The following is a 27,636-nucleotide window of genomic DNA, read 5'->3' as shown; positions in this document are numbered from 1 at the left end:
TGCTTTTCCTTGATGCTTCTTTACATGCAAATTCCTTTGCTTATTTCTTATTGTTTTTCTCCTTGGCTCTCTTTTCGTTTTGATAGTTGAAGAAACAAAAGTAGCTGCTGATGCAACTTCAGTGACACCCGAAGCGAATGTTACCCCGCGCAAGAAAACGGTATTGAAGAAAGTTGTAAAGGTAGTTAAGAAAACGGTCGGAAAGAGTAAAACTCCTGTTGCAGCAAAAGTTGTATCTGAGGAGACACCGAATGCGGAAGAATCTGTTAAGGAGAAAGATGAGGAAAGTAAAAAGGAGGAAGAGGTGGATGCTGAAGATTTTGACTTTGTGAAGAAAGATGAAGAGCCTGTACCAGAAAATGTTGGAGAATCCACCAAGGGTGAAGAAATTGCTGGTGAAATGGGAGAACCTGTTGTTGAAAATGTCGAACAACCTGCAGAAAAAGGAAAAACTACTATAGACCTTGAAAAGCCTGCTATTGAATTTGAGAAGGACGATCCAGCTACTGCGGAAATTGTTCAAGAACATGATAGTAATGAACAGAATGAAATGCACGTGGATTTATCTCCTAATGAGATTGTTGGTATCTCTAATAATCAAGAACCAAAAAATGCAGACAAAGGAGAAGAAGTGGAAGAAGAAACAAAGGAGGGTCAGACAAAACTAATTGTTGGCGAAGAAGTGAACGAATTCGAATCTGTTGACACAGAGAAAGATACCAAACCTGAGTTGCAAAGAGAAGATGTTGAACATGTGTATGGTGGTGATGAAGGGTACGAGGAGTATGCTGATCGAGTTGACTTGGGAGATCATGGCGAGGATGATTTTGTAGAAGAAGATCCTGAGGAGATTACTGAAGAAGCTGAGGCACTGGAAGAGGAACAAAAGGAATTAACAGCTGTTGCTAAGATGCGCAAAATTAAGAAAGAGTATGAGATATTTGTTGGTGGCCTGGATAAAGAAGCTACAGAGGAGGATGTGAAAAAGGTTTTTATGAAGATTGGTGAAGTAGTTGAAGTTAGACTGCATAAGAATCTTTCGACGAATAAGAGCAAGGGGTACGCATTTGTGAAGTATGCCAACAAAGAGCATGCAAAGCGTGCTTTGTCTGAAATGAAAAACCCTGTGGTATGAATTGCCTATAGCCATTTTGACGAGTGGTTTTAGTTTTTGTTCTAATTCTTTGTTCTTGTAGATATGTGGAAAGCGATGTGGAACAGCACCAAGTGAGGACAATGATACACTGTTTTTGGGCAACATATGCAATACTTGGACTAAGGAAGCTGTAAGTATCTCATAGATATGTGCACGCATGCCTCCTGGCATTTATTTACTGATTTCCGACAAATTACTGCTTGACAGATAAGACAAAAGTTGAAGGACTATGGTGTTGAAGGTGTTGAGAACATCACTCTTGTCGCCGATGTTCAACATGAAGGGAAGAGCCGTGGTTTTGCATTTCTTGAATTCTCTTGTCATGCTGATGCCATGCATGCGTACAAGAGGCTTCAGAAGCCTGATGTTGTATTTGGCCATCCTGAGAGAACTGCCAAAGTAGCATTTGCCGAACCCATACGGGAGCCTGATCCAGAGATCATGGCTCATGTGAAGACAGTATTTCTTAATGGGCTTCCGCCTCATTGGGATGAAGACCGAGTTAGGGAGAACTTGCGTGGTTATGGGGAGATAGTGCGGATTGTCCTTGCTCGGAATATGTCAACTGCCAAGAGGAAGGATTTTGGTTTTGTTGATTTTTCATCACATGAAGCTGCTGTTGCTTGTATTGAGAGATTAAACAATACAGAATTGAGTGATGGATACTCAAAGGTATAATTTCTCCTTTCATGCTTCAAGGGTTTTGTTATCTCTTCCTTTTTGGAAGTTTCCTTTTGCATTCTCCTCTCTTCCTGTGTTATTTTTACTTTTATAATTTAATTAGTTTTACCTGGAGCAGTGATCAGTTATCATTTATCTCGTTAGTCTTATTTCCTTTATAAATTAAAGTCTGGGGGATGTAAAAATAGATTCTATTTTGCTTGGTGCTTGTGGCAAACCTTTTTTCCTTACTTTTATTACCTGCTAGACTTTTAGAAGGCATGCTTTGATGACTGAATGATGGTATTATAGATCTATAATGTTGAGTTTCAATTAATGAATGCACCTCATTGTTAATATAGATGTGAATAATGTCACAGCTCACATCGTCTGAATAGAAATATATATATATAATATATATATCCATCAGTTGCATGCTTCTATTCACTGTCATGGTGCATGATAACATTTCAATCCAATATCCAAACACGAAGCTAGTGTTGCTTAAACTTAGTTAATGCTGTTGTCATTTTCTTTCAGACTAGAGTAAAAGCAAGGCTGTCAAATCCTATGCCTAAAACTCAGGCTGTGAAGGGTGGCATGTGTGGTGGTTTGCTAATTAATCGTGCAGGCACTGGAACTTCTTCAAGATTTGGTACTCAATTCTTTCTTATCATCCTGCACTTCTTCAAGATGTGGTACTCTGCTTCTTTCTTATCATTTGCATGCTTCATTCATTTGATTTGTTATATAACCCTCAACAGGAAGGGGTTTTGGACGGGGTGGACGCTTCAATTGGGGAAATTTCCAGCATGATAGAGGTTTCTATCAGCGTGGGCGTGGTCAACCCAATAGAATGGGTCCCAATGAGTATGATCTCAATAACCGATATGGCACATTTCATGGGAGGCAAACAGTTGGCCAAGGTTCTCTCTCTCCCCACTTATATATTATAATTATAGATAGGGCTAATACAATTTTAGCCCCCTTGTACTTGTCCAGAAAATCCAATTGACCCCTATACTTTGACCCCCTGTACTTGTATAAACTGTTATCACCAACTCCTTATCCATGACATTCTGAGATGGGATGAAAGAAAGTGTGAAACACTGACTGCCATATGTCCTAGGAGAATTGCCACAACATAAATGAACCTATAAAAGCTTTGAACTAACTATTTCCAGAAGTGTCAACTGTTAGTCGTTCCAAAATTAACACTGATCATTTAATATAAAATTAAAAAGAAAGAAAACTAAAAATGCACATCCAAAATACAAAAGCAAGAGAAGAATGTATGATGTCTTTGATTTTGCAAGGATGATTAAAACAATAAACTGTGACCAAGTAATGAGATTCTGGTATGGATTTTTTTTTGTTACGACACCAAACTGAGGGCTTAGGATCACAGGTCGGAAGTCGATCTTGATCAAACCAGATTTTATTTGTCAACAACAGGTCTTGTCTTGTCCCCCCCTAAGAAGTTTACCGACCTGATATCAGAAAGATGTAGAGTGAAGGAAAGATGATGAAATAGAAAAGCAGATTTTTTTACAAGCGTTGCAAAATGACATACCCGATCATCGCCTCCCTCCTTTCAGTGACTCCCAGGAAAAGGTTTCTCAATCGGAGTATAAGTAATCTCCTACGAAGTTAAAGGGAATATTGGTTTATCTAAGGACATAGTTATTAAAGGCGTAAGGCGCATTACGGCGCAAGGGGGTCCTGTAGCCTTGGCGCAAGGCACCTCCGCGTGCCTAAGTGACACAAGGCGCACTGAAAGAGTAAAATTATATAGAACCGCCTTAAATGATATTTAAAATATAAGACATTGTAAACTTTAAAATCAAAATGCAATAAATACGAAATCATGTCAATATTCTTAATCATAAATTATAACATGCAATAAACCCTATATTCTAAAGTTACAGTGTTCAACTAAATAGTATATCTTAAGTTGACTAATAACTATTTCTTATCAAAAGTCTCCAACTTCAAGTTTTGCCGTTGTTTGCTTCTTTTTCGCTCGTATTTAACTGTTGTTGTGTGCTTCTTCAATCCCTTTGTTTCCCATTATGCATCTCTTTCTCTCTCTCTCTTTCTCTCTATTTTTTTTCTGTGATTCTTCAATTTGAAAGTCTGTTCTTTCCTTTTGCTTTTGTTTATTTTTGGACATTAGATGTGTCTAATCCAACGGTGGAGATTGAACATGTGGCTAAATAATATAAAACCCTGAAAAAGTAACATGTGACACTAAAGGCGCGCCATTGATAATCCTGTCCAGGCGCACAAAAGCGCGCCTTGGCATCGTCAGAGCAAAAATGCTCACCTTAGGGGGTGCCAAGACGCACGACCTTGAGCCTTGGTGCGCCATGGCAGTCGCCATTAATAACTATATCGGAGGATTTAGATTTTACAGTTTAATGAGCATTATCTTTGCTCATGAAATCCCAACTTCATCTGGGGAATAATTTAGATTTTACAGTTTTAGGGTTCATGAAATCCCAATTTCATTTGGGGAAGGAGGTTTTTTTTTTTTTTTTTGAGTCTTCACGTCAGATGAATAGGGTTATTGATAGCAGTTTATACGAGTACAAGGGTCAATATGTTTGTAAAATATAGGGGCCAGTTGGCTTTTCTGGACAAGTACAAGGGGCTGGGGATGTATTAGGCCTTATAAATATGATATGTAGGTGCTATTAACAATGTAATATATGTTATCATGCAATTAGGAGGAAGAAGGGGTCCTCTAAGAGGTGGTTATCACCGTGCTGGAAGAGGTGCAGCTGCTACAGCTCCATCAAGATCTAACTTCAACAGACCTTGTTACGATGCTCCTGAGAGATGTCATAGGGAACATCCTTCCTCTAGGAGGTATCCATTTTCCCCGGAAGAAGTATTTGATAGACCTTATGTTGGAAGGCAATTTGATGACCCATATTTCTATGATGATGGAGCACATGGGATGAAGCGGCCATTTTATATGACTGTAAGTTCTTCCTTTTCATTTTAGTTCCCTTTTTTGGTCTGCCACATAATGAAATGTGCTGATTTTGTTCTTCTAGACTTTGTTTTCGTTGTCCTTGGTCCGTATCTTGCTATTTACTAGAGTTCAAAAATTTCCTCTTGCTTTTTAGGACCACGATCCTGATTATCCAGAACCTAGTAGGCTCCGTCCTCGATTAGATTATCCTGATTCAGCAATTCCATTTCGTGGGACACAATATCGTGGTAGGTTAATTTTGTGCTGAGTGTTGCTTTTTATTGGCTTAATTGTACTGTATTTTCTATTTCTTTGATATAAGATCTATATGTGTTTTCATCATTTAGATACTTATGGAGCAGGTCCTGATCATTACTCACATGGTTATTATGGTCCAGAAGTAAGTAGTCTGTGCCTTGCTGATCTCACTTTTATGTATAAGTTGACTGTTGACAGCATCAACATATCTTCTTGTTTGTTCATGTTGCAGTATGATGCATATTCACCTTATTACAGGAATGATAGGCCTTATGGCGGTGGTTACTATTACTAGAGACATGTATGATTGGTAATGCCAATTGCCTTTGCCCTTAAACGCTTATTATAAAAGCAAAAGTTTAAAAAGCTTCTACTTTAACTCTGTCTAGGTCGGTAGACAAGCGAGATGCACTTCCCTGATCACAGGCAAATGGCTTGCTGTTGAAAAGATTAGTTAAAGTCACCTTTTATTTTGCTCACAGCACTTCTTCAATTTTCCACGTTTACCAAGTTCTTGCTTCTCTCTCTCTCTCTGTGTTTGTGTTGAGCTATGTGGTGTAGTATCCTGAGTGTTTATTAGTATTTAGTTTAGGTTGTCTACAGAGGACATAGACTAAGCAAAATTCTCCCTGCATGTTGAGAGCTGAAATAGGCGTTATTTTCCCTTTGACCTAGGTTTGAACTGCTTGAGGACTTTCAGAATGGATTCTGCTACATAATGTTTGAGATCCTTAAGCTTGAAACTGGATTGAAACAAATCGGTGATTTTGTTTTATGGAAGACAGAACTCTAATAAATGATTTTCAGTAAAATGTGCTGAAGTTGAAATACTAAGTATGCTGATGGAGGCATTGTGGAGACGACCTTGAAGATTTTTGTGACAAATTGAAAAGGTTTAGGATTTGTATGGTGGTGCACAGGAATACTAAAAGCTGAGAGTGAGCATCAGCTTTGAGAATGTTAATTTAGTATGATATTGACGTTGTATCTTAACTATCCGACTATCTCTAGTGAACAACTTGTTTGGGCTGTCATTTGATATTTTGCACCTATTACGGGAGCTATTATTCAGAGGTACAATGCCTGTTAGTGAATTAAGATTCTAAATACATTCTTTCACTTATTTATATTTGAGGATCATAATAATTTACAGGATCAATTTTGTCATTTGGTGTTTCAGCATATCCAGTTAATATGTTTTGGGAAAAAAGTATTATGGAGTTTCTGGACAGAATCTCTTATTTTGGAGCAGATTTTCTGCTGAGATAGACTTGGCTTGTTTGGGAATAGGATCTATGTGGTATGTTTCATTTTATTCTGATGTATATTAGAAAGAGAAAAGATATTGGTGTGCCTTGGAAGCACATAGGTTTTGAAGTGCTTAACTTTGAAGTGCTTGTCAAAGCTTTCAAGCGAGTTTGATGGGTGGTAAGGACCTTTAATTCTGCATCAGGTGTAATACCTGGCTAACTTGATTCTAATGGATGGCTAACTTGTAGTCAGTGTGGTTGATTTCTGTTGCAACATAGAGGTATCTTGGCTCCAATTTAAGACTATGCCCTTTAGTCTATGCTGCAGGGAGAGAGTGGAACAGTTGATTATTTTTTGTATGAATAGCATTAAGTAGTCATTTAACAAAAAAAGAAAAGATATAGAGGAAGTAGTTCTGATTTTCAAAGATGAGGAAGTTGGAATTGCTGTGTAGAGCTTGCTAAATTTTAGTTATTTTGTTCCACTTCAAGTTATCTTGTATAGGTGGCGGCATGATTTTGTCCAGAACTTATCTAGGAGTTTCAAAAGAAAAATTGAACAGGAAAGCAACTATAAAATCCAAGTGACAATGGGGGTTATAAATTCCCCTTCCTCCACTCTTCTTGCGCCTAGAATAAACCTGTAGGACTCTTTGGTGCACTGTTAGTGTGATCCAATGTTTGATCATCAGTGGGCAATTCTCTAAGGTGATTATTTGTGTTTGAATGCATGACTTTGCACATACGCATACTTGTACCTTCTTTTTTCTCTCTCTTTTCTTTAGTACAGGTTACGAAACTGAGATACATTTTTTGGCGTTGGCAGTGTGTTTGCAGCCATATCATATGCATGTTTGTATATATTGTTTGCACTCCCACACTCAGGCATACTTCATATTACTTTAAGTATTAGTAGATTAGTTAGTTTGGTTTAAACTCCTAGATATATTGCTCAGTAATATAGATTTTTACTTGACCTATTGTTATGGATGCACTTACATGCTTATGTGCCAGTTGTCTAGCATTGGTGTTAGGAGACTGGTTTTGTTATTTGGTTCTGTTTTCAAATCAAATGTATTGGACTTGCCTTTTCAATGTAGAATCAACTATGGTTCATAAACTTGTATTGTGAAATCAAATCATAAAGTTGTAAGATTTTAGAATAACATTAGTTAATTTCTTAAGTTATAATATGTATTATGTATATTTGTTTTACATTCTATAGATTGGATTTATTACTATGCATTTTATGTATATTTCTTTAGTCAATTGCAAATTTTGTGCACTTGTATTATGTATATTTCTTCAGTTTCATGTCTTTTTATCTCTCAAACTTGGTATGAACTCATTCTCACTTTTATCAGCCATCATGTGCTTTGTTTCTTAGGTTATGATAGGTCCTGCACTAATTTATCTTCCTCGATGTTTAATAAGGGAAAATAAAGTACTGTATCCATACTGTCTTATCAATGTGAGACAATTTCTGAAGACCGAAAACCGGAGATTTTACTTGTGAATGCTCTTGACTGCATCATTATTAGTATAACCACATACTATTAAAGGTTAATAATTTGTGTTCGGTTTTGATTTAGTTAGTTGACTTGCAGATTGCTGTTTTTTCTTTTTTTTTTTTGGGGTGTGTGGTCTAAACCACGTGTGTATTCTCATTGAGATAATCTCATAATCATGTTCGAGGCTCAGATTTATTTAGTGGGAAATCGAAATTTGAGTTGCAGATTGATGTATGTTGTCAAATAATGTTGTCAAACAGCAGAGTGATTTGTTTGAACCCAAGCTAATGCAGCTTGGAAATTTTCTAGAATGGTCCATGACCAGTTGGTCCTAGACGTTCTCATGAGTTTTGTATTTGCTTTGAGAGTAAAAAAGTCGAGTAAATAATTGATATATGGTTTTGATTTCTATCTGTTACTCTTTCTTTTTCTAAATATTTGTCTTGCAACTTTAGAATGTATATATATGGTATGAAAAATCTGTTACACTCTTCACCTATGATATGTAGTTTGGGACTAGATAAAAATTCTCATAAAAATTCTTACAATCTGGTCCTGAGGGGGTGATGCCTACTATCCTAAAAAAGATTAAGATGAGGACGTGGCATCTAAGATCCTAAAAAGTTGAGATAGGTATGCATGAACTAAATTCTACATAGTAGGCTTGATAAAAAAAATGAAAATTAAGTGTTAAAAAAATTATGAGTGCTAAAAATATTAAATAAGCAACCAGAAGCAGCTCACATTAAATCTAAGAACCCATCTAGGTTAAATATTAGACCTCCAAAATTGTCTAAGTAGGTTCTAGGATTTTGTAATAGGCATACAAGCTGTTTAGCTTAATATTATATGTATTTGTTTCTGATGTTCAATACAATACTTGCAATTCTGGACTGAGTCAATACTTTTGTTTAAATATACTATCTTTTCTGAAATCTCTTATATTATGTTGCCATGCTTTGATAAACCAATTTACAATAATTCAGAAAATATTTAAATATTAATTTACATCAAACTCTGATTATCATTTATATATCTAATGTATTTATGCTATTGTAATCTCTCTGGGTGTTTTCTATTTTAGCAAAATTCAGTAGCTCAACTTTTATGGGGGAGTATCCAGAAGCAGAGTAAGTTCAACAATTCTGGGAGAGTAAATAAAATCTATTTCTTTTCTGAAGTTTTTTGTCACATTCAAAAAGGAGAGATTGTTGAAGCACAATTTCTATAGAGTTTTTTTATTGCGAAAAAAATAACAATTAAGGAATTAGATTTCCAAGATATTTAATTTTAAAATTGAATTAAGTTGTTTTAATGCTAATATTTTTGTTGAATATTTATTTGTAACTTGGAAGCATAATTTTTCCAAACAAGGGTCAAATACATGAATGTCAAAGTACAAAATTACAACTAAGTTATATCACCAAACTTAATTCTTAATATGTTATTATTCTCTATATATTATGATTTTACATCATAGTTTAAAAATTCTAAACTACAATTCATAAATCATAAACCGTAGAAAATATATTATAGACTTCTAATTTACAAATTCTAATCCTTAAAATGTATTAAAAATACTGATATTACTATATTGATATAATTTAAAATTATGACTTGATATAGTTGTAAATAGTTATTAAAAGATGAATTTATGTGTAATTTTTCCAAACAAAAACAACTTAAAAGACCTTAAATCAATTAAAGGTCCAAGCCTAAGTCTTGCCCATAAGCCAGAATTAGAACCAGAAGTCCGTTGACAGACAATCAATTAAAGGCGTTCCAAAAATAGTAAAAACATAGAAGACAGAAGACTATTTCACACACGTTTCTCTCTATTAACTAAATAAGGAAAGACACAAACTGCAAGTCTACGAAGTTAGAAGATGATCATTGATGTGCGGCTCAACAATCGATAAAAGCCTGATTTCGAAATGACAACTTTCCTCATATGGATAAATTGGCACAGTGGTCGGAAGCACATTAGAATATAAAAGGCGTTTTCCCCCAGCATCTCTTTTGAAATTCAAACGGTCTTCTTCAAATGTTCCACTATAAAAGTCAATTCTAAAGTTCATTTTCACAATTGATTTTCACACAAAAAAGAGATAAAGCTTTCAAGTGAAAAAACTAGAGCAAATTGCCATACACAATCATTTTCATATTTGTGTTATTTAGTAGAGTGAGAGTAGTTCAATTTATTTCTGTATCAGAACCCTTTTCTATTGTAAATCGGAAGTTTTGTTATTGTTTTGGTTATAGGCAAGTAACAAGTGAGTACAGTTGAGTGTTCTAAAGCATTGTATTTTACTTAAGCTCTGTTTAGTGTAAAAGGTTTGTATTCTATGTTGGTATGCCCTAGTTCATAGACATTGGTTCTTGTAAAAATATATTTGTGTCACATTAATAAAGGCATTAATGTAGCTCATTTATATCTTGTGCTATATAATATGAATAGAAGAATCCATTGATTGACAATCATAAAACCATATCCCAAGTCTATTCTATCATGAGAATGATTGGAACCACATACTTGTATATTCGATGACTGTATAGTAGTAATTCATACTAGCCATAGTACTTGTTAAGTCAAGTGTGAATATAGGTACATGTTGCATATATGTGACTGGATTGATCCGTCCGAGAAAACTACATGGTGGTTGTGTCATAAGTTTTTTTAAGTAGATTTCTGATTGTCTTCAGACCAGATTTTATTGTAATATCAATGTGGAATCCAATTCATTTTGACATACGTCTAATAGATCTGTAACAAGATGCTAAATACAGGTATGATTGGATGAACATGTGAACACGTTGGCACTGATAGTAAAGTGATGGAATTAGCACTCACATAATAGTGAGATGATATCACATGCCACTTGATAAGTGAGATTGGGAAGTGTATGGTCATACCCGACAAGTAGTTTACTTATCCGATTCATCAATCTACTTGAGCTCAAGAAATATCATAAACTACAGAGAGGATGACAGTGGTCATGCCTCTAGTTATAATATTGATATCAAACGGTAAAAGAAGTTAAAAGATAACTATATGGTCTTTGCATCTTTAGACTGTTGATACTTTGTCTTAGTTGGGGACGGTAATGGTTTGTTAGCACCCACTTATTGTTTGTGGTCCATATGTCCACTGCTAACTAAGAATAGACTCATATAATCATGCACATCGAACATCTGAGTTAGAACTTATAGAACGGTACATTGGACAGATGAAATTAATTAATTAATTGACAGTAAAATGCCAAGGTAATTAATGGGTAGTTGATTAATTGATACTTTGTATCAAGGCAATTGATTAATGGATTTGGGAGTTGCGTATTAGATAGATTAATTAGTTTGCGGGATATAATTAATTAATTTATAAATTAATAAAATTACATTCAGTAAATAATTAATTAAACAGATACATTAATTAGTGCTATTTATTTAATTGGAATAGTTAAATTTAATCTAATTATAACTAGTTGCGTAGAATAAATAAATACCAATAAATACTATTGGTATTTATTTAAGTAATCAGGTTATGTAATTAACCAATGAACCCTAAACCAACTAGGTTTAAGAATACACCATATATATAAATTAAATTCCCTAACCCTCCATCCCTCTTTGTACCAAGAGGAATTCGGCCAAGTCACACAAAAACACTCTCATGTTGATTCGTTTTGATTACGTTCTTCGGCTAGTACCGATTCTAGCTCGACAACTATTTGTGATTCTAACTTTGGAGATCGACTACTTTATGGATTCTTCAGCAGTCTCTAGAAGAGACAGAACGGGTGAGTTTTTATCCCTTGGTGGTTCAAAACGATGTTATTCAATTAATGGTTAATGGACAAAGATCAAACAATAGGAGATTAGAAATAAATTTTAAACCACAATTCTGTTGCGCTACAACTGATTAACATGCAATAATCCCTAACACTCTACCTGTGAAAGAGTTCATTAGTGGATTAAAGCTCAGAAGATGGAATTCTGAGGACTGGACGTAGGCAGGAGGCTGAACCAGTACAACTCTACTAAGTAACTTCTTTCCTAACTCTGTCTTTATTACTTCTGAATATTGCTTACTCTGGTTATTTATCTCACACATAAGCTCTGAATATTGTGTGTAGATTAACTGTCATCTATCTTAAGAATCTTCAGAAGCTCTACTAAAAGAGAAGTCATCTGAGCGCATAAGTCAAAAGCAGAATCAAGCTCAGTAGACTGAACTTGTCTCTGATTCCGAAGTTTACTTCTGTGCTTGCTATTGAACTAAAAGAGAAAAATTATTAAAGGTTAAAACTAACCAATAATTCCACCCACCCACTTTCGGACTAATTTAACCTCACAAGGACCAACAGTAATGACGTCTGCTGCTATATGGTAGGGTGCATAAACAGTCTCAAGGTATCGGGACCAATCAGATAACGATATTTGTCTGATGAGTCACTAGGGCACACATTTCCAAGATAACAACAACTACTCTCGGGGCTACTATAAATAGACAAGATGAGCACCTCTTAATTGCATGTAAACATCAGAGTCACTTATATTCATATTATCTTCAACATTCCTTGGAATCTTACTAAGCATTAGAGTGAATTCACCGAACACCAGCCCATCTCTCACCAGTTGTTAGAGCATCTTCAACAGCCTCTTAAATTGGCTCTTAAGTTAAAATTTGAGGAGAGAGAATAAAAAATCAGCTCCAACAGCCTCTTAGTGGCTCTTCAAATCACTAAGAGCCTCTCCACACTCTCTATTAATAGAGAGCCTCTCTCCACCTCTTAGTGCCTCCTAACTTCATTTTTTATTAATAATTTATTATTAATGAGTTTCTCTCCTCACACTATTGGTAATGTAGCAATAAATAATTATTTTAATAATAAAATAATAAATAAGGAGTGAATATAAGGAGTATTGTTGGAGATGATATATCTTAACCACTTTTAAATCACTAAGAGTCAATTATTTATATTATTTTTAGAGAGTTCACTAAGAGTCTCTTGAAGATGCTCTTACTTCCTTTAATCTAATAATCTTAGTTCTTAAAGTTTATACAAGAATATATAAAAAAAAAAACAAACAAACAAATAACCTGTAGTTTTTCTTTTTATCTAAAGCTTCATATTAGCACTCAAATGGCATCCATTTTTTCCCATTTAAACAACATTGAAATCTACATTTTGTCATCTTTAATTCGAACAAATTTCCACAACAACAACTCCCAAAAATCCACCAAAAATTAAGTCCTAATTTTAACCAAAAAACACACAACCTACAAAAACAAGACCAGAAACATCTCAATAGCCATTATACTCTTTCTTTTGAAAAACAAAAACAACGTCTGGATTTTTATCTACGTGTACGTTCTAGATACGTCCTGGTACACGTTGGCAATCCCAACCATCCGAATTCTCCAATCAGAAAAATTATTCACTTGCTATAAATGCCACCTGATACTTTAAAAAATGCTCATACTTATCAACTGTGAAATTCTCCGTCTCCGATTGATATTCATGGCGACCGACCAAGAAAACGTAGCGGCAGCCACCGTGGAGCAGCCGCTGCCTGAGCCTGAGCCTGAGCCTGAGCCTGTAAAGGATGAGAAGGAGAAGAAACCCAGGGCTGCGAGAGAAAAGAAGCCTAAGCAGCCAAAAACAGCTTCTCATCCTCCATATTTTCAGGTATGTAAATTAAATTAACAATAGATTTGATTTGATCTGATGAAATCAGAATTCCAATTGATTTGATGTTATGATTTTGCAGATGATAAAAGAAGCTGTTACGGCGTTGAACGAGAAGAGTGGATCAAGCCCATACGCGATAGCCAAATACATGGAAGAGAAGCACAAGGCAGTGCTGCCGGCGAATTTTAAGAAAATATTAGGTTTGCAATTGAAAAACTCGGCAGCAAGAGGAAAGCTGATTAAGATAAAGGCGTCTTATAAGCTATCAGAAACAGGAAAGAAAGGAGGTAATAATGAAATGGAGAAGAACAAGAAGAAGAAACCGCAAGGAGGAAGAAGAATTAGCAGGAGAAAGACGAGGTCTGTGAATAAAAAAACAGAGGCTGCAGCAAAGAAGCCTAAAAAATCAACTTCTGGTAAAGCTAAACAGCCTAAATCTATCAAATCTCCTGCTTCCAAGAGAACCAGGAAGTCTGCTGCAATGGTTGCTTCAGCTTCTTGATTGTATTATATGTTAAGTACTCGGATCGGATCTGTAAATAAAAATGGAATAAGTGTGTTTGTTTGTTTTTAGAAATTAATCTGTGTGTATCTATCTATGTATCTATGTAGTTGTTTAGTCTTTTCTGTGTACGCATCTTTTTCAAGCTCTAATGCGACGAGAAATTTTGGTTTGTTTTCTTTTTCTTTTATATATGTTCGCAATTATTGAAGTAATTTTTGGGTATTTAGTTCATGATGGAAGAAAGGATTGATGGGAGAAATTTTACTACGCGTCAGGCATACCACGTAACAAAGAGGATGTGGTATGTCTGGCCATTAATAATTTTACAAGTGTTAACTAATTAATAAAAACTTAATTACTAAATTTACTAAATAAAATAAAACTTAATCCCTTCCGTTGCTGTTTTCTCTTTTGCATCTCTTTCTTCTACTGCTTTTTTTTCATCTGGGTATAACACCTCACTTAATAAAATTAAAAACTTAATAATGAGAAATCTCAATATATTGCTTCCTTCCATTGCTATTTTTTCGTTTTTTCTGCAACAATTACGCAGAGTGCATAATCTCATTATGATGCCTCCTTCCATTGCTATGACTTTTTGAAACTTAAACCAATATATAAACTGCAATCTTTTTCTTGTTTTTTTCTTTTTCTGGATGTACAGTTCAAATCAAAGAGTCTTAAACAAAAAAAATAATAACGTCTCATATACTTAATTTTGACAAAAGATTATTTACATTCTCATAGTTAAATTCGTAAATGTTTATAACGAATTTAAAGAAAAAGAGAATTTATCTTTGAAATTGGCTATGTTTGTAATATTCATCTAATTCTTCTTTAAGCCATGTAAATCCTTTTTCATTTTTTTTCGAATGTGCATGAGTTTTTACTTGTTCAGTCTCCCATACCTATAACTTCTCCATGGAAATGTCTCTGAACATCAAAATTAGAAAAAATGCGATATCAGTTCAAAAGTTGATTCTGATATGAAACTAATATAAGCTCCAACAACAAATTTCATTTGGATAGAATCAGATTTGAACTACAATAATAGCCGCGGGAACTTTCGCCACCATTCGTACATGGTCCAGGAGGTGGTTTACTTCTCCGATAGAAGGGAAAAATAAAAGAACAGACGGTGGCGTTATCAGATGGGTCAGTGATGATAATCAGCCAAGGAGAGTGAACCGATGTTTTTGGCGGTGTTGTTCTGAGAAACTGAATTTTTGGAACATACCCAGATGAAAAAGAAAAGGCAGGAGAAAGAGATGCAAAGGAGAAGAAGGCGGCATAAAGGATTTTTTTTTTTTTTTATAAAGGCGGCCGAAGGGATTAGGTTTTATTTTGTGTAGTAGGTAAATTTTTATTAATTAGTTAACACTTGTCAAATTATTAATGGCCAGGCATACCACATCCTCTTTGTTACGTGGTATGCCTGACGCGTAGTAAAATTTCTCGATTGATGGAGATTTGGGTGGATATGATCTGATCGATAGGAAAGGTTCCAGAAGTAAAGTATAGATTGGCGCCACGTGGGAACTGATTAGTGTATGTATATTGCGTCCGAACAATATGAAAGTTTTAGAATGACAATTTACAAATTTAACCTGCCTAGTCAATTGAGCTGGGATGACATGAATGAATGAAATCAGTCAATAAATTATGGGCAAAAAGCATTCTGAGACTCCTAATCTTTCATTATTTAGTGTATTAAGTCCTCGATATTTTATTTAGATACATTGAATCCTTGATTTTTCATTATTTGGTACATTAAACTCTCGATCTTTCACTTAAATACATTGAGCCCTTGATCTTTCATATATGCGTGTATTAGGTCATTTCATAAATCAATTCACATATGAATGTATTAAGGGCCTGTTTGGTTCAACTAGGAGTGCTCAACGATCAATTCGGTCTGAAAAACCGAACTGAAATAACCGAAATAACCGAATAACACCTAAAATAAAAACGAATTAATATTTCTGTAATATCGGTCAGTTCGGTTTTTATGATAAAATAACCGAATTAATCAAACCGACCGAATTTAAGATTTAATAATCATTATTAGCTATATTAATTATCTGATTATTATTTTTTTTTGAAGCAATTATCTGATTATTAAAATTCTTAAGGTAAACAACTGTTCAATTATGATGCTGTACTAAAACAATTAATATTTTATGATAATATTACAATATTAATTATCTTATTAGTTTAGTTATCAATTATCAATTTATAATTAATTTAGCTATCTATTAACTCTTTCAAAAAAAAAAAGACTATTTTTTTTTTACAACCAAAGAAGTATATATTAAAAATCAAGAAGAAGCATATTACAAATAAAATCAGGGGTACAGAAAACCACTCACCCCGATGTAAAGGTAAAATACTACTTCTAGCTAACAAATGAGCAACAGAGTTTGCAGAACGACAGACAAAACGAATAGAGCAATTAAAAGACTCGTTCAATGAAAAATGACAATCATTGGCTAAGGCGTTAAAAGGAGATGAAACCTCTAACGGGCGGGCCATAGACTGTACCACAATCAAAGAATCTGATTCAATGATTACATCCTTCCATCCGCGGTCTTTGATCCAACTAAGAGCTTCACGGACCGATAGCGCTTCAATGAACGATGCATCTTGATAATTCTGCAAGGTTCCATTTTTAGCCGCAACAAAATGGCCCAACTCATCCCGAACAATACACCCAAACCCAGCCACATTCTCGTCCGCGAATGACGCACCATCCACATTCAATTTTAAGAAGCCTGTTGGAGGACGTTGCCACACCGTCGGTCTTGGCACAGCCGGACAGCCTGAAGGAGAAACAGACGCCTGCGCTTTCTTCCAGGCTTATAAAAAGGAACCGACCGAATGGTACAGGATCGAGGCTTGTGAATCCTTCTGATTCCACACAATGTCATTTCTATAGCACCAAATAATCCACCATAAAATCGCTACAAGCTCAACAAGCTCCACCGGTTTAGAGAAGATCCAGCCCCAATAATAAAAAAATGTTATGAAATTGGGTTCCCACATCCCCAATAGGCGAAATAGTCCAAATAGCTCGAGCCATAGTACATTTGAGAAAAATATGATACGAATCTTCCACCGCCCCATGACAGAGCTCGCATAAATCTGAGATAGGAACCCTTCGGGCTTTCAGTGCGACTTTAGAAGGAAAACAGTTAGCAAGAACCCGCCAAAGAAGGTTCTTAACTTTAGGGGGCACTTTAAGATTCCAAACTTTATTCCATAGTGGAGAATCAATGAACCAATTTGTTCCAAATCTAGACATAAGCTTTCGGTACCCACTTTTAACTGTATAGTTGCCCCGTCGGTCATCCTTCCAATACCACACATCATGATCAACCCGATTAGATAAGGGGATACGGAGAATAAGATCTGCATCCCGAGGAGCAAAAATACCCGAAACTAACCCAACATCCCAAGACCGCCGACCCTCCTCCATAAGATCAGCCGCCACTTCCACCCCTAAACCAACCAATTTTTCACTTTCAATATATGGAAAATGATCGTCAGGGAGCCATGGGTCATCCCAAATCTGGACCTCACCACCCGCCCCTACAAATCTACGAATACCTGACTTTAACAATTCTTGAGCACCCATAATACTACGCCAGATGAAGCTAGGCCCATCAGATAATGATGTATCAAGAAAAGAGCAATTCGGATAATAAAGAGACTTAAAAATATGAGCCACAAGAGAGAAAAAAAAGACTATATATTTCAATTATAATAAGATATTATCAATTTACCATAATTGTAACATATTAATTGATGTACTGTAAGTAATTACTTTGAAAAACATACCATAATTAATTACTTTTAATTGTTTAATAATATTCATGAATTTAGTTAGTAGTACGGGTGGTTATTTAAGTTTAGGATCATGAAATTTTAATGTACATATTTTAAATATAATATAAACTAATAATTTATTAATAATTTATTTTATAAATGATGAAACTGAATACCAAACTGAACCGAACCGAAATAATCGGTTCAGTTTGTTAATATAAATCGGTTAGGTTCATTTTTATTTTAGGTGTTATTCAGTATTCAGTTGTTTCGGTTTGGTTCGGTTTGATTTTCAGACCGAACCGATCATTGAACACTTCTAGTTGAACCAAACAGGTCCTTAATACACTCATATGTGAATTGATTTATGGAATGACCTAATACACCCATATATGAAAGATCAAGGGCTCAATGTGTCTAAATAAAAGATTGAGGGCTTAATGCACCAAATAATGAAAGATCAGTGGCTCAATGTGTCTAAATTAAAGATCGATGACTTAATACACCAAACAATGAAAGATCAGGGGGCTCAGGATGCTTTTTGCCTACATTATTTCAACTATTCCAACATCCGCCCAATAATTATTTGGGTTAGTTACATCTTAGTCATATATGGTTAACTATTTACAACAAACCACTAGTGTAAAAAAATTTCTTTAAATGTCACGTTTAAAAAAAAAAGACTATATCATAAAACATTACTGAGTTTTTTCTTTAATTGGAAATAATTTAAAAATAACTGAAATATGATAAAAGCAAAAATAAAAAATGACATAAAGAAAAAACAAAAAATGATAAAAACAGAAAAAAGAGTTATCAAACTGTAAAATAATTTTCAAAAATGTTTTTATATGTAATTTCCTCTAATTATTTGTTAATGTATTATATTTGTTGTAATTTCAACTCAAGTAATATTATTTAATTATTTTAATATTATTTTTTGGAATGAATACTCTACTTTATAGGGTAAATTACACCTATGGCCACTGAACTAAATTTCTTCCCGGTATGACCATCAAACTTTATACTTTGTTACACCGGTAGCCACTGTCATTATTGACTACAAATTTTCCACTGTTGATCTCATTATGAGCGGTTCTCTCTCACATCTTCCCCTTCTAAAATCTAGAATACCCATTTTACCCTTCTCCTCTTTCTCCTCCATCTCCATGACAATTTCTCTCTCTAAAACCAGTAGAGAGAGAAACACTCCTCAAATACTTGCAACATGGCCACTGAATGTATTCTTATTCTTCAACCTAGTTAATGACTTTTTTTTTAATCTGATTTCAATTCATCCCCTTTGCGATAATAAAAAAATGAGGAAATAATTACTGAATCTGATAATTTAGCATTAAATTACAACTAATATAGGAAATAATACCAATAGCTGAAGAGACTGATTAACATCATTGTGAGCAACTACAAGAACACAGCTGGTTGGATGAGATAATATTATATTCCAACAGTTTCTGGCATGAGCCCACAATTTCCTAACTGGGTAATGACCATCAATGTTGAAATTCAGAGTGTCGACCTGCCATTGACGAAACACTGAACCGAATTTCTCCTTCCCCTCGTGCTTCAAGAGACCCTAGATTCAAAATTCCACCTATAAATTCAACAACTGATACTACAATAGCATAGGGATGAACTGTAATTAGATTAAAAATCAGAATCTGTAATTATTTCCTCATTTCTTGATTATTGCATAAGGATGAACTGAAATCAGATTAAAAAAACCATTAACTGCGCTTAGGAGGAGGAGAGAATAGAAAAGATGAGAGAGAAACACAAAGAGAAAGAGAAAGAAAAATGAAGGAGGGTAAAATGAGAATTTTAGGTTTTAGAAGAGTGAAAGGTGAGAGAAACCCGATTAAAAATGGAGTCAACAGTTGAAAAAGGTTGGTCAACAGTGACAGTGGCCACCGGTGTAATAAATTATAAAGTTTGATGGTCATACCAGGAAGAAATTTAGTTTAGCGACCATAATATGAAAAGGGGTATAGTTCAGTAGCCATGTGTGTAATTTACCCCTGCTTAATATTAAAAGGGTGGATTTGCATCCAAAACAATAACATTCACAAGCCACTAAAGCAGTTCAGATGAAAAGAAATTGCTAGTATTAGGACGGGCGTGTCTGACAACTAAATGGACAACTTCGTTCGCTATACGAGAAACAAATGAACTTTTAAAGAAGGGTTCGAAATCACAATGGATCGGCAATCCTGTATCAGTGACCCAAATTCAGTGAGATCCATTACCGGAGATCGGATATCGTCCACAACAGTTTTAGCGTCCGTTAAAAGATTGGCCTGCTAACTATAGCATACTAGTACGAACTGCTAGAACTTCAAGAATTTTTGGCTCCTTAACGTCGTGTAACACACTGCTGCTACAAAACATAAAGGACCTTAAGTCATCACGTAATTATTATTTTTTTAATATAAAATATCTTTAATATTATTTTTTATATAATAAAATAAATATATTTATAATAATAAAACGCATAATTTTATAATAAAAAGGGGTAAAAATTTACTTTATCAAATTGGTATCTGAATTTTTTTTTTATCCAAATAAGGTTTTTATCTGTAACTTGGAGATGAATGAGTTTTTTGTTTTACTAAAAAAATATCTCAAAATTAAAATTCAAAGACTTAATAATATTTTAAACAACTTTAGTTTTTCAATTTTTCAATTTTGAGGTCATTTAGTCATTGTTTGGTGATGAGAGAGAGAATGAATGTTTTAGAAAGAATTCCGAAAATGATGATTTTGGAAAATAAAAAATTTAGTTCTATACTACATGTGGTACTAAGCAAATTTAATTTTTGGAATTTTCGATTTTGAGATTGTTAACTATCATTTTTATAGTGCCAAATTAAATGGTCATCATTTTTAGCAAAACGAAAACCCCAGACCCTGTTTGGATAAAAAAAAATTAGATACTAGTTTGACAAGAAGTGAAAACACATGTTTTTTTTATTAGACTTTACCTTAAATTTTTTATATTGAATACATATATTACATTTATTCATATAAACACATACTATTATGAATAGATCTTTTATAATATCAAAGTAACGATACAAACGAGCAAGAATACAGTGAATGCAGTTGCATTCCTATAAATATCAAGATCAAATGAACAATAATTTTTATTTTTATTAGGAGAAATATAAAATCCATGAATAAAAAAATAAAAAACGAATGATTATAATTTGATCCTAAAAGTAGTATAACACTATATTTGACATGTCTCTATTCACACCCACATCAAATATTGAAGGATTTTACTACCCAAATAATCAAATGAACTCAAATATGGGTTTGAGACTTACCTTTTGGAGCTTTGATTAATCTTGAGTGGGGAAGAATGTAGCTAGAGAGAGAGAGAGAGAGAGTTAGAGAGTCAGAGAGCATACCTTTTGAGTCTGTGTTGGGTCTAGACCGGCCCATTAACATGGTTGTTGGGCCATACCCTCTGTTTGGTGGTTTGGCCCACATGCCTCATTAATTAAGCCTCCTACACTCCTGGGCATGTGTTCCGAACCATTGTGAAGTTGCTGGATGGCGGACTGGTTGTGTGGCTTTTAGAGTGCTGAAATGATCTTGATGGAGGCTTCCGGGGAGTGGACTAGTCACTACAACAAATCATCACTTGCGCCACGGTTAGAATCATGGCACAAGTATAATATATTCGTGGCTATACTATTTAGCCACGAAAATTCAAGGTAGACACTCTCGTGGCGCAAGTGAGCGTGGCTAGGTTGTTACCACGGAAAAATAATGGTCATGACATAAATTGATTTTTATGCTACGGTAAAGTCCGTGGCTAATCATATTCATTTGCCACGAATAAAGCCGTGGCAAGATTAAATACACGTGGCAAGACATAACATCCTAGGGCAATCAAACCCACTTAGCCACGAGCATAACCGTAGCAAAAACATGACACATGTTGCTAGAAATCTTATTTAGCCACGAATATAACCATGGCAAAAATAGAACACATATAGCTAGATCAGCTACGAACATAATCGTTACAAACTTGATCAAATTTTAGTAAAATGTTTTAATTAATTTTTAATTTCTATTATTGTTATTATTATTATTATATGAACATTTTAGATTAAAGGGAGCTATATTAAAATCAATAACAGAAGAATATAAAATAAACAAAATCCAAAATTTTAACCATTCTTAACAAAAAAAATAATTATTTAATAGACATTAATCATTTTATCATACATCAAAGAAACTCCAAGTTAGAAAAAGTATATATTAAGAAAAGTCTAAGTCTGAAGGTATCCAACGCAAAATTTTTATCCTATGTTAGTACCATACAAATAACGATGAAAAAAATCGTAAAGTTCAATATAATCACGTTTTTAAAGTTACAATATACCCTTATTCATATGCCACCTCTATAATCCTACAACTTTTGGCTCTACAAGCACTTTCTCAAACATGGAGACAGTTTGTTTAAAACGCTCTTCAAGCTGCTCAAGTTGATATAATCCTGGAAGATAAATAGAAACTCTGAAGGTAAGTGGCAGATAATAACACCAAATTTTTATACATATATAGCAAAAAAAAAAAAAACTGTTCGGATTACCGCTGCAATACACAACAGAAAAAACAGTTTAGGACAAACCAAAAAGGCCAAACACAATGCTATTGACTGGTTAAAGCAACAACCATACATATGTATATCTTTTTAGCCCATCAAGCTTCTAGCCAGAAGAACAACTGGAAGATACGGGTATAAATACTTCATTTGCTTTACATAATCCCAGTTAATCAAGTTTACATTCAAGTATTCTATACCCATCAACAAAACTCACACCTTTAGACGTTTTTCAGGGTACAATTGTACAAGTGAATTCAATCTTTAATTTTTCACTAAGCCGTAAGACAGACTAGTGAATAAATATTAGAGATATATGTGATGGGAAAATGGTGGAAAGTAAGCAAAGAGGAGAATATGTAGTACCTCAATCAGTATATGCATATTTATGCGAGTGGTATGTGTAAAATCTAACAAAATGAAATTCCAACATTCTGATGTGTTCCCCTGAAACAAGGATCCGAGAATTGCCATCAAAATACAAGGTCTTTAGTGTGATACCACAAAAAGAAAAACCATCTTCACTCTACAAGCAATTGAATAAAAAGAAGAACATCTCAATTAATAAAATGGATAATCATACAGAGTCCTTAGATACTTGCCTTCGAGTAGCAATTGCAACAACACTACTACCAGAAATTGTTCGTAGTTCAGTCACAGTAGAACATGCCTCATCATTTCCACTAAACTTTGTGAATACCCAAACAACTATAGTTATCTTTTTCTTTCATTGAATAAAAACTGTTGGTGTTTTTTTGTCACATCATCAACCTAGCTTGAGTTATGATACTGACCTCCTTATGGCTTTAGAAAACAAATTAGACAACCATTTAACTTGTGAAATGTGAAACCTTATACTCAAACACTGAATATCAAGGTAGTAACTTGGTGGTTGCAAAATAATATTGATAAAGGAAACTATATTTCACGCACCTGACCATTATCCCATCCGGTCCTTTCATCTACACCAAAAAAAAGGTATTAGATTTATGAAAAGGTTGAGATGAGCTTGAAATTTTTTCTCCAAAAATGACTAGGGTTTAGATAAATAATCAATTAGGATTCATCATCGATTTAATGCAAGTCGTGAACACCCGACTTAATTTCCCTGCATATATATATAAATGTTTTACTACAAGTCGATCGTACCATATCAACCAATACAATTGGCACAATATTTATGAACTATCAAAATTTGATTAATTCAAAAATTCATATGACTGCTCTATATGGGACATTATTATATCAAGCACACTCCATATTAAACCATGAAAAGATAAATATAATTGAAGTGCATGAAATTGTAGGAAGTTACACATAGTCAAATACTAATCCCTTGCGTCTCTCATTGTAAACAATTGATACATTTTCCCTAACTAATGATAGATATGGAAGACAAATAAAAAATAACCCTTTATTAAATAGGGATGCAATTACATTTCTCACAAAAAGAAAGAAAAAAAAGCATTGAATATTTCATATCAAAAATATAATCAAGGAAAATTACATGCCAAACCAAAGGCATATATACTCATGATACATAAATAGTTGCATGCTATTTATTATGCTTGACGCTGCAGAATCCATTGAATGTGGCCTTTTGAGATTTTCGGATTTGCATAATAATTTTTTTTTGTATAAACAAATAACACATGAATACTAAATACAATAGAAAATGGTATCTTTGATGCACATATTGCATGAACTATGAAATAGTCATTTGTTATCCTAGCAATCTAGTGACATTGATGATCTATCTGTCCAATGAACAACTCCAATACTATATGAATGAAATTATGCATGTCGAATTAGCCATTGTCAACAGTGTCATTGGTTGTTGTTGGCCATTAGAAGTTTTTCAATGTGACAACCTCACTTACACTTGGAATTAAAACAGAAGTAATTGAATTAAAACAGAAGCTTAACTAGAACACTTAATATCACTCATCTGATATAGAATTAAAAGGGGATAATGTACCAAAATGCGCCTATGGTTTTGGAGAAGTATCATTTTAGGCTCCACGTACAAAATAACACCAATATAGGCTTAACGTTTAAAAAAGAGTATCAATTTAGGCCTCGTCCGTTATCGAGGCCTAAATTGGTACATTTTTTAAACATTAAGCCTATATTGGTGCTATTTTATACGCGGAGCCTAAATTGATACGTCTCTAAAAAACCATAGAGCTATTTTGATACCTTATCCCAATTAAAAGAGTTTGTTGCCTTATGTTCTGTATCCACAATCGAATTCAGAAACTATAACCACCAAATCCATGAAGGTTGAGAAATAAATAGTGCACAGAGATGTCATTTTTTTATATTTGGGATTGAAATACTATCAAATATACTAAACATCAACAACTAGGAAAATTTAGAACATTCAAAGATTTGATTTTACTGCCACAACACCAATTAAGGGAAATCTGTAAGCATGCTAACAAAATGACCATAAATAAATATAGACCAGATGAACAATGCACTGTAGCTGAACATTCAATAATTCAAGAGTAAAAATTCAAAATTAATGAAAAGCAGAGGAATCTGCTGAATAAAATCTAAAATCCATTATAGAACTTGTGCTAAAGCTGAATCATAATTACTTGCCAGAGTTAAGAATCATTCTAACAAAGCCAACTAGCAGAATAGTGTCGTCCAAATTTTGGTCCTCCCAATCTACAAATTCTTCGTTTTCCTTATCTTTGTAAATTCTCATTCAGCCCTGATGTTCCTCCTCCCCATCTTAATAAATTGCATGGAATTCCTTTCCTGTGAGGACAATCGGTTTCCCAATCAAGTCCGACTGATTTAATCCAGTCTTTAGGTCATGAAAATGGGAAATAAGAGAAGTCGTTAAATAAAATGAAAAACAAAAATGAGAGAAGAGAAAGGAGACAAACCAAATCTTCTTCCAACCACAGCGACCCCAACTGCGATAGTGAAAGAAAACGGAGACCGGAAAGAACTAATAAGATAGAAACGTCGGCGATTTAATAGATGGGTTAAGCGCAGTTCGGCCGCAAAGAGTGGGAGTGGGAGTGGGATTGGCCTTGAAAGGGCTACTTAGTATAGAGCGGCAAATAGAAAAAAGAAAAACAAATTTTGCTCCCCGCCACATTATTAAAAAAAATTACTAATATATTGAAATAATGTTTTTGGCTATTATTTTATGGATTAATAAGAATAATATATTGAAACTTGAAATCATCTTTATATAGAATATATAGAACAAGTAATTTTCTTTGCCATGAAATAAAATTACTCGTGGCACAAGTAATTTTATGCTACAAGTACAATTTTTCCGTGGCACAAATAGATTTAGCCACGATTTTTTTTATCCGTGGCATAAATATTTATAAGCATCATAAGATTGTAGTGGAATCTAATTTTTCCGTGGCAAAATGCAAAATACGCCACGAAGTTTGAATTTCCGTGGCATAATTCGTGACGCAAGTGATGATTTGTTGTAGTGAGTTGTTTGGAATTTAAAGGGTTTCTTTTTGGGTTTTGAGCATAATGAAGATCTAACAAGTATTAATTTTGTGTTGATGGTTTGGCAATCGTATGAGTGACAAATGTTGTTTTTTTGCTGTCACGCCTTGGAGCCGTTTGACCTTCCTACTGGCTTCTATAAATGGTTTTCATTTTTGAAATTGTAAAACCCTTTGAAAAAAGTTTTGCTTCCTTCCCATCCTTCAAAGATCTCCCCGCTTTTGCTTCTAAAAATTCCTCATTCCCGTGCTTGTGTCAATGTGTGTTGGAGTTAGGGGCATAGCTCGGGACCGAAAGTGATGATGTTTGTCGTGTAAAAAGGTGAGCGTAAAGGCCAGTCTTTCTATTATTTGTTCTTTAAATTTTTAGAGGTCATTTTATTTTTCTTTCTTTTGTTTGTTACCTTATTTTCTGGAGGGAGAGAGAGAGACATCCCATAACTGAGTATGTCCGGAGAGAAAAGTCACCTTCAGGCGGTAGTCTTATTGGGGTGAACTTGCGAGATTCAACGCTAGTGGATACGAGTCATTTGAGGTAGAGAAAATGTAAAGCAGTTGAGGTTGGGGTTATTGGAGAGGAGGCGATCCTAGTTGTTAGGAAATTGCATATGTGGAAGGCACCAACGGTGAGACGTGAACCTTCAGTCGATCGTCCGGTTACTGGTGTAAGGATGGACGTCCTTGATGTGATAGTGAAGATGCCTTCGCATCTTCTAAGTGATCGTTTGACTCTCGTAGGTCTGTATGTGAGAATGCGAAAGAAGGTGTGGCCACGTGGGCAGCAGTGTATGGATCAGATGGTGCGAGATTTGGTCTAGCTGAGTGAGTTAAAACATGGGGTCTAAACGGCTAGAGGAAGCCTTGAGATAATCATCCGCAAAGATTTGGATGGGATATCGACCGCCTACCAGATTGGGTTATCGTACGAGTTAGTAGCGTTGCTGGATGAGGTGAGGGAGAATGATCAAATGTCGTTAAGGGAGATGATAGTTTATGGGGAGCAGTTCGAAACATGGATGAGACTCCCGCTACTTCCATTTCTCATCGAAGTATTGGGAGAGTTTGATCTTTTGTGCAACAGGGTTCCATGCGACCAGGCTCGTGTTTTGGAAATTATTTAGACCATCAAAAGGGTCAAGGTCTTAGCATGCGAGTTTTTCTCACTTAAAATTTAATTGTATCATGGGCTTGCCGGATAAGCTAACAGAGTGGAGGCACTGTTTCTTTAAGGTGTCTGTGAGGGATCGTGAGTTCCCTCATCAGGTAGACTGGAATGCGGACCCCATGGATTTTAGGAATTGGCTCGTGGAGCAGGCGATGATGCCAAAGGAAGTGAAGTTAGTGAGCTATCTCAAGGCCCTGCCTTCGGAGCCCAAATAGAATGTGGAGCGGCCGATCGAAAATTTCATGGTGTGGGGATAGAACATCTGGAACCAGTGACTGCTGGCTCACTTGGCCGGGTGGATGACTTGAACTTTATGAAAGTGGATGGGGGCCCAAGAATTTACTACGGGGGACATGGCTAAGCTGTAGTCGATTACTGTAGAAGTGGATATGCATGGTGAGTCTTGTTTCGGAAAAAAGGGGTAGTGTAGTGTTGAAACACCTTTCCACATAATTTTGATTTGACAAAATTGTTTAAGTATAATTAAAAACATATTCTAAACACACTAA

At 34.7% G+C, this 27,636-nt stretch overlaps 2 protein-coding genes and 1 long non-coding RNA gene across 6 annotated transcripts in view; 2 read left to right on the top strand and 1 right to left on the bottom strand.

The window, feature by feature from the left end:
* LOC136206066 (uncharacterized) overlaps window positions 1-9,149 on the top strand; it is a 9,616-nt gene extending 467 nt beyond the window's left edge. The window contains exons 2-11 of one of the 4 annotated variants that reach the window (XM_065997001.1): window positions 87-1,129; window positions 1,197-1,286; window positions 1,364-1,828; window positions 2,357-2,471; window positions 2,581-2,742; window positions 4,546-4,802; window positions 4,951-5,044; window positions 5,144-5,196; window positions 5,287-5,364; window positions 8,900-9,149. In XM_065997001.1, the coding sequence (XP_065853073.1) occupies window positions 87-1,129; window positions 1,197-1,286; window positions 1,364-1,828; window positions 2,357-2,471; window positions 2,581-2,742; window positions 4,546-4,802; window positions 4,951-5,044; window positions 5,144-5,196; window positions 5,287-5,349 (2,342 nt within the window). In that variant the 3' untranslated portion in view covers window positions 5,350-5,364; window positions 8,900-9,149. Of the gene's footprint in view, window positions 1-86; window positions 1,130-1,196; window positions 1,287-1,363; window positions 1,829-2,356; window positions 2,472-2,580; window positions 2,743-4,545; window positions 4,803-4,950; window positions 5,045-5,143; window positions 5,197-5,286; window positions 5,365-5,443; window positions 8,713-8,899 lie in introns of those variants that run through there. The other 3 variants (XM_065997008.1, XM_065996993.1, XM_065996985.1) reach the window with 3 other exon arrangements.
* Window positions 9,150-13,288: 4,139 nt separating this feature from the next.
* LOC136206059 (histone H1) lies at window positions 13,289-14,182 on the top strand. Its single transcript, XM_065996974.1, has 2 exons — window positions 13,289-13,505; window positions 13,588-14,182. Exons 1-2 carry the CDS (start codon window positions 13,290-13,292, stop codon window positions 14,008-14,010), a joined length of 639 nt encoding a protein of 212 aa, XP_065853046.1. The 5' UTR covers window position 13,289; the 3' UTR covers window positions 14,011-14,182.
* Window positions 14,183-22,224: 8,042 nt separating this feature from the next.
* Window positions 22,225-25,197, bottom strand: LOC136219838 (uncharacterized). The gene is made up of 4 exons (XR_010684298.1): window positions 25,075-25,197; window positions 23,405-23,433; window positions 22,838-22,918; window positions 22,225-22,363 (listed from the first exon to the last, which is right to left on the bottom strand). It is a non-coding gene; the product is annotated as an uncharacterized lncRNA (long non-coding RNA).
* Between the last annotated feature and the right edge of the window lie 2,439 nt (window positions 25,198-27,636).

This window comes from Euphorbia lathyris, chromosome 1 (assembly GCF_963576675.1).
Source record: "Euphorbia lathyris chromosome 1, ddEupLath1.1, whole genome shotgun sequence".
Lineage (NCBI taxonomy): Eukaryota > Viridiplantae > Streptophyta > Magnoliopsida > Malpighiales > Euphorbiaceae > Euphorbia > Euphorbia lathyris.
Note: the sequence above shows the minus strand (reverse complement) of the source record. Positions and strands in the feature narration are given on the sequence as shown.

Coding starts and splice junctions, on each gene's coding strand:
- LOC136206059 (XM_065996974.1), top strand. CDS start 13,290: ATGCTCATACTTATCAACTGTGAAATTCTCCGTCTCCGATTGATATTC. Junction 13,506..13,587: donor CTCATCCTCCATATTTTCAG/GTATGTAAATTA, acceptor ATGATTTTGCAG/ATGATAAAAGAAGCTGTTAC.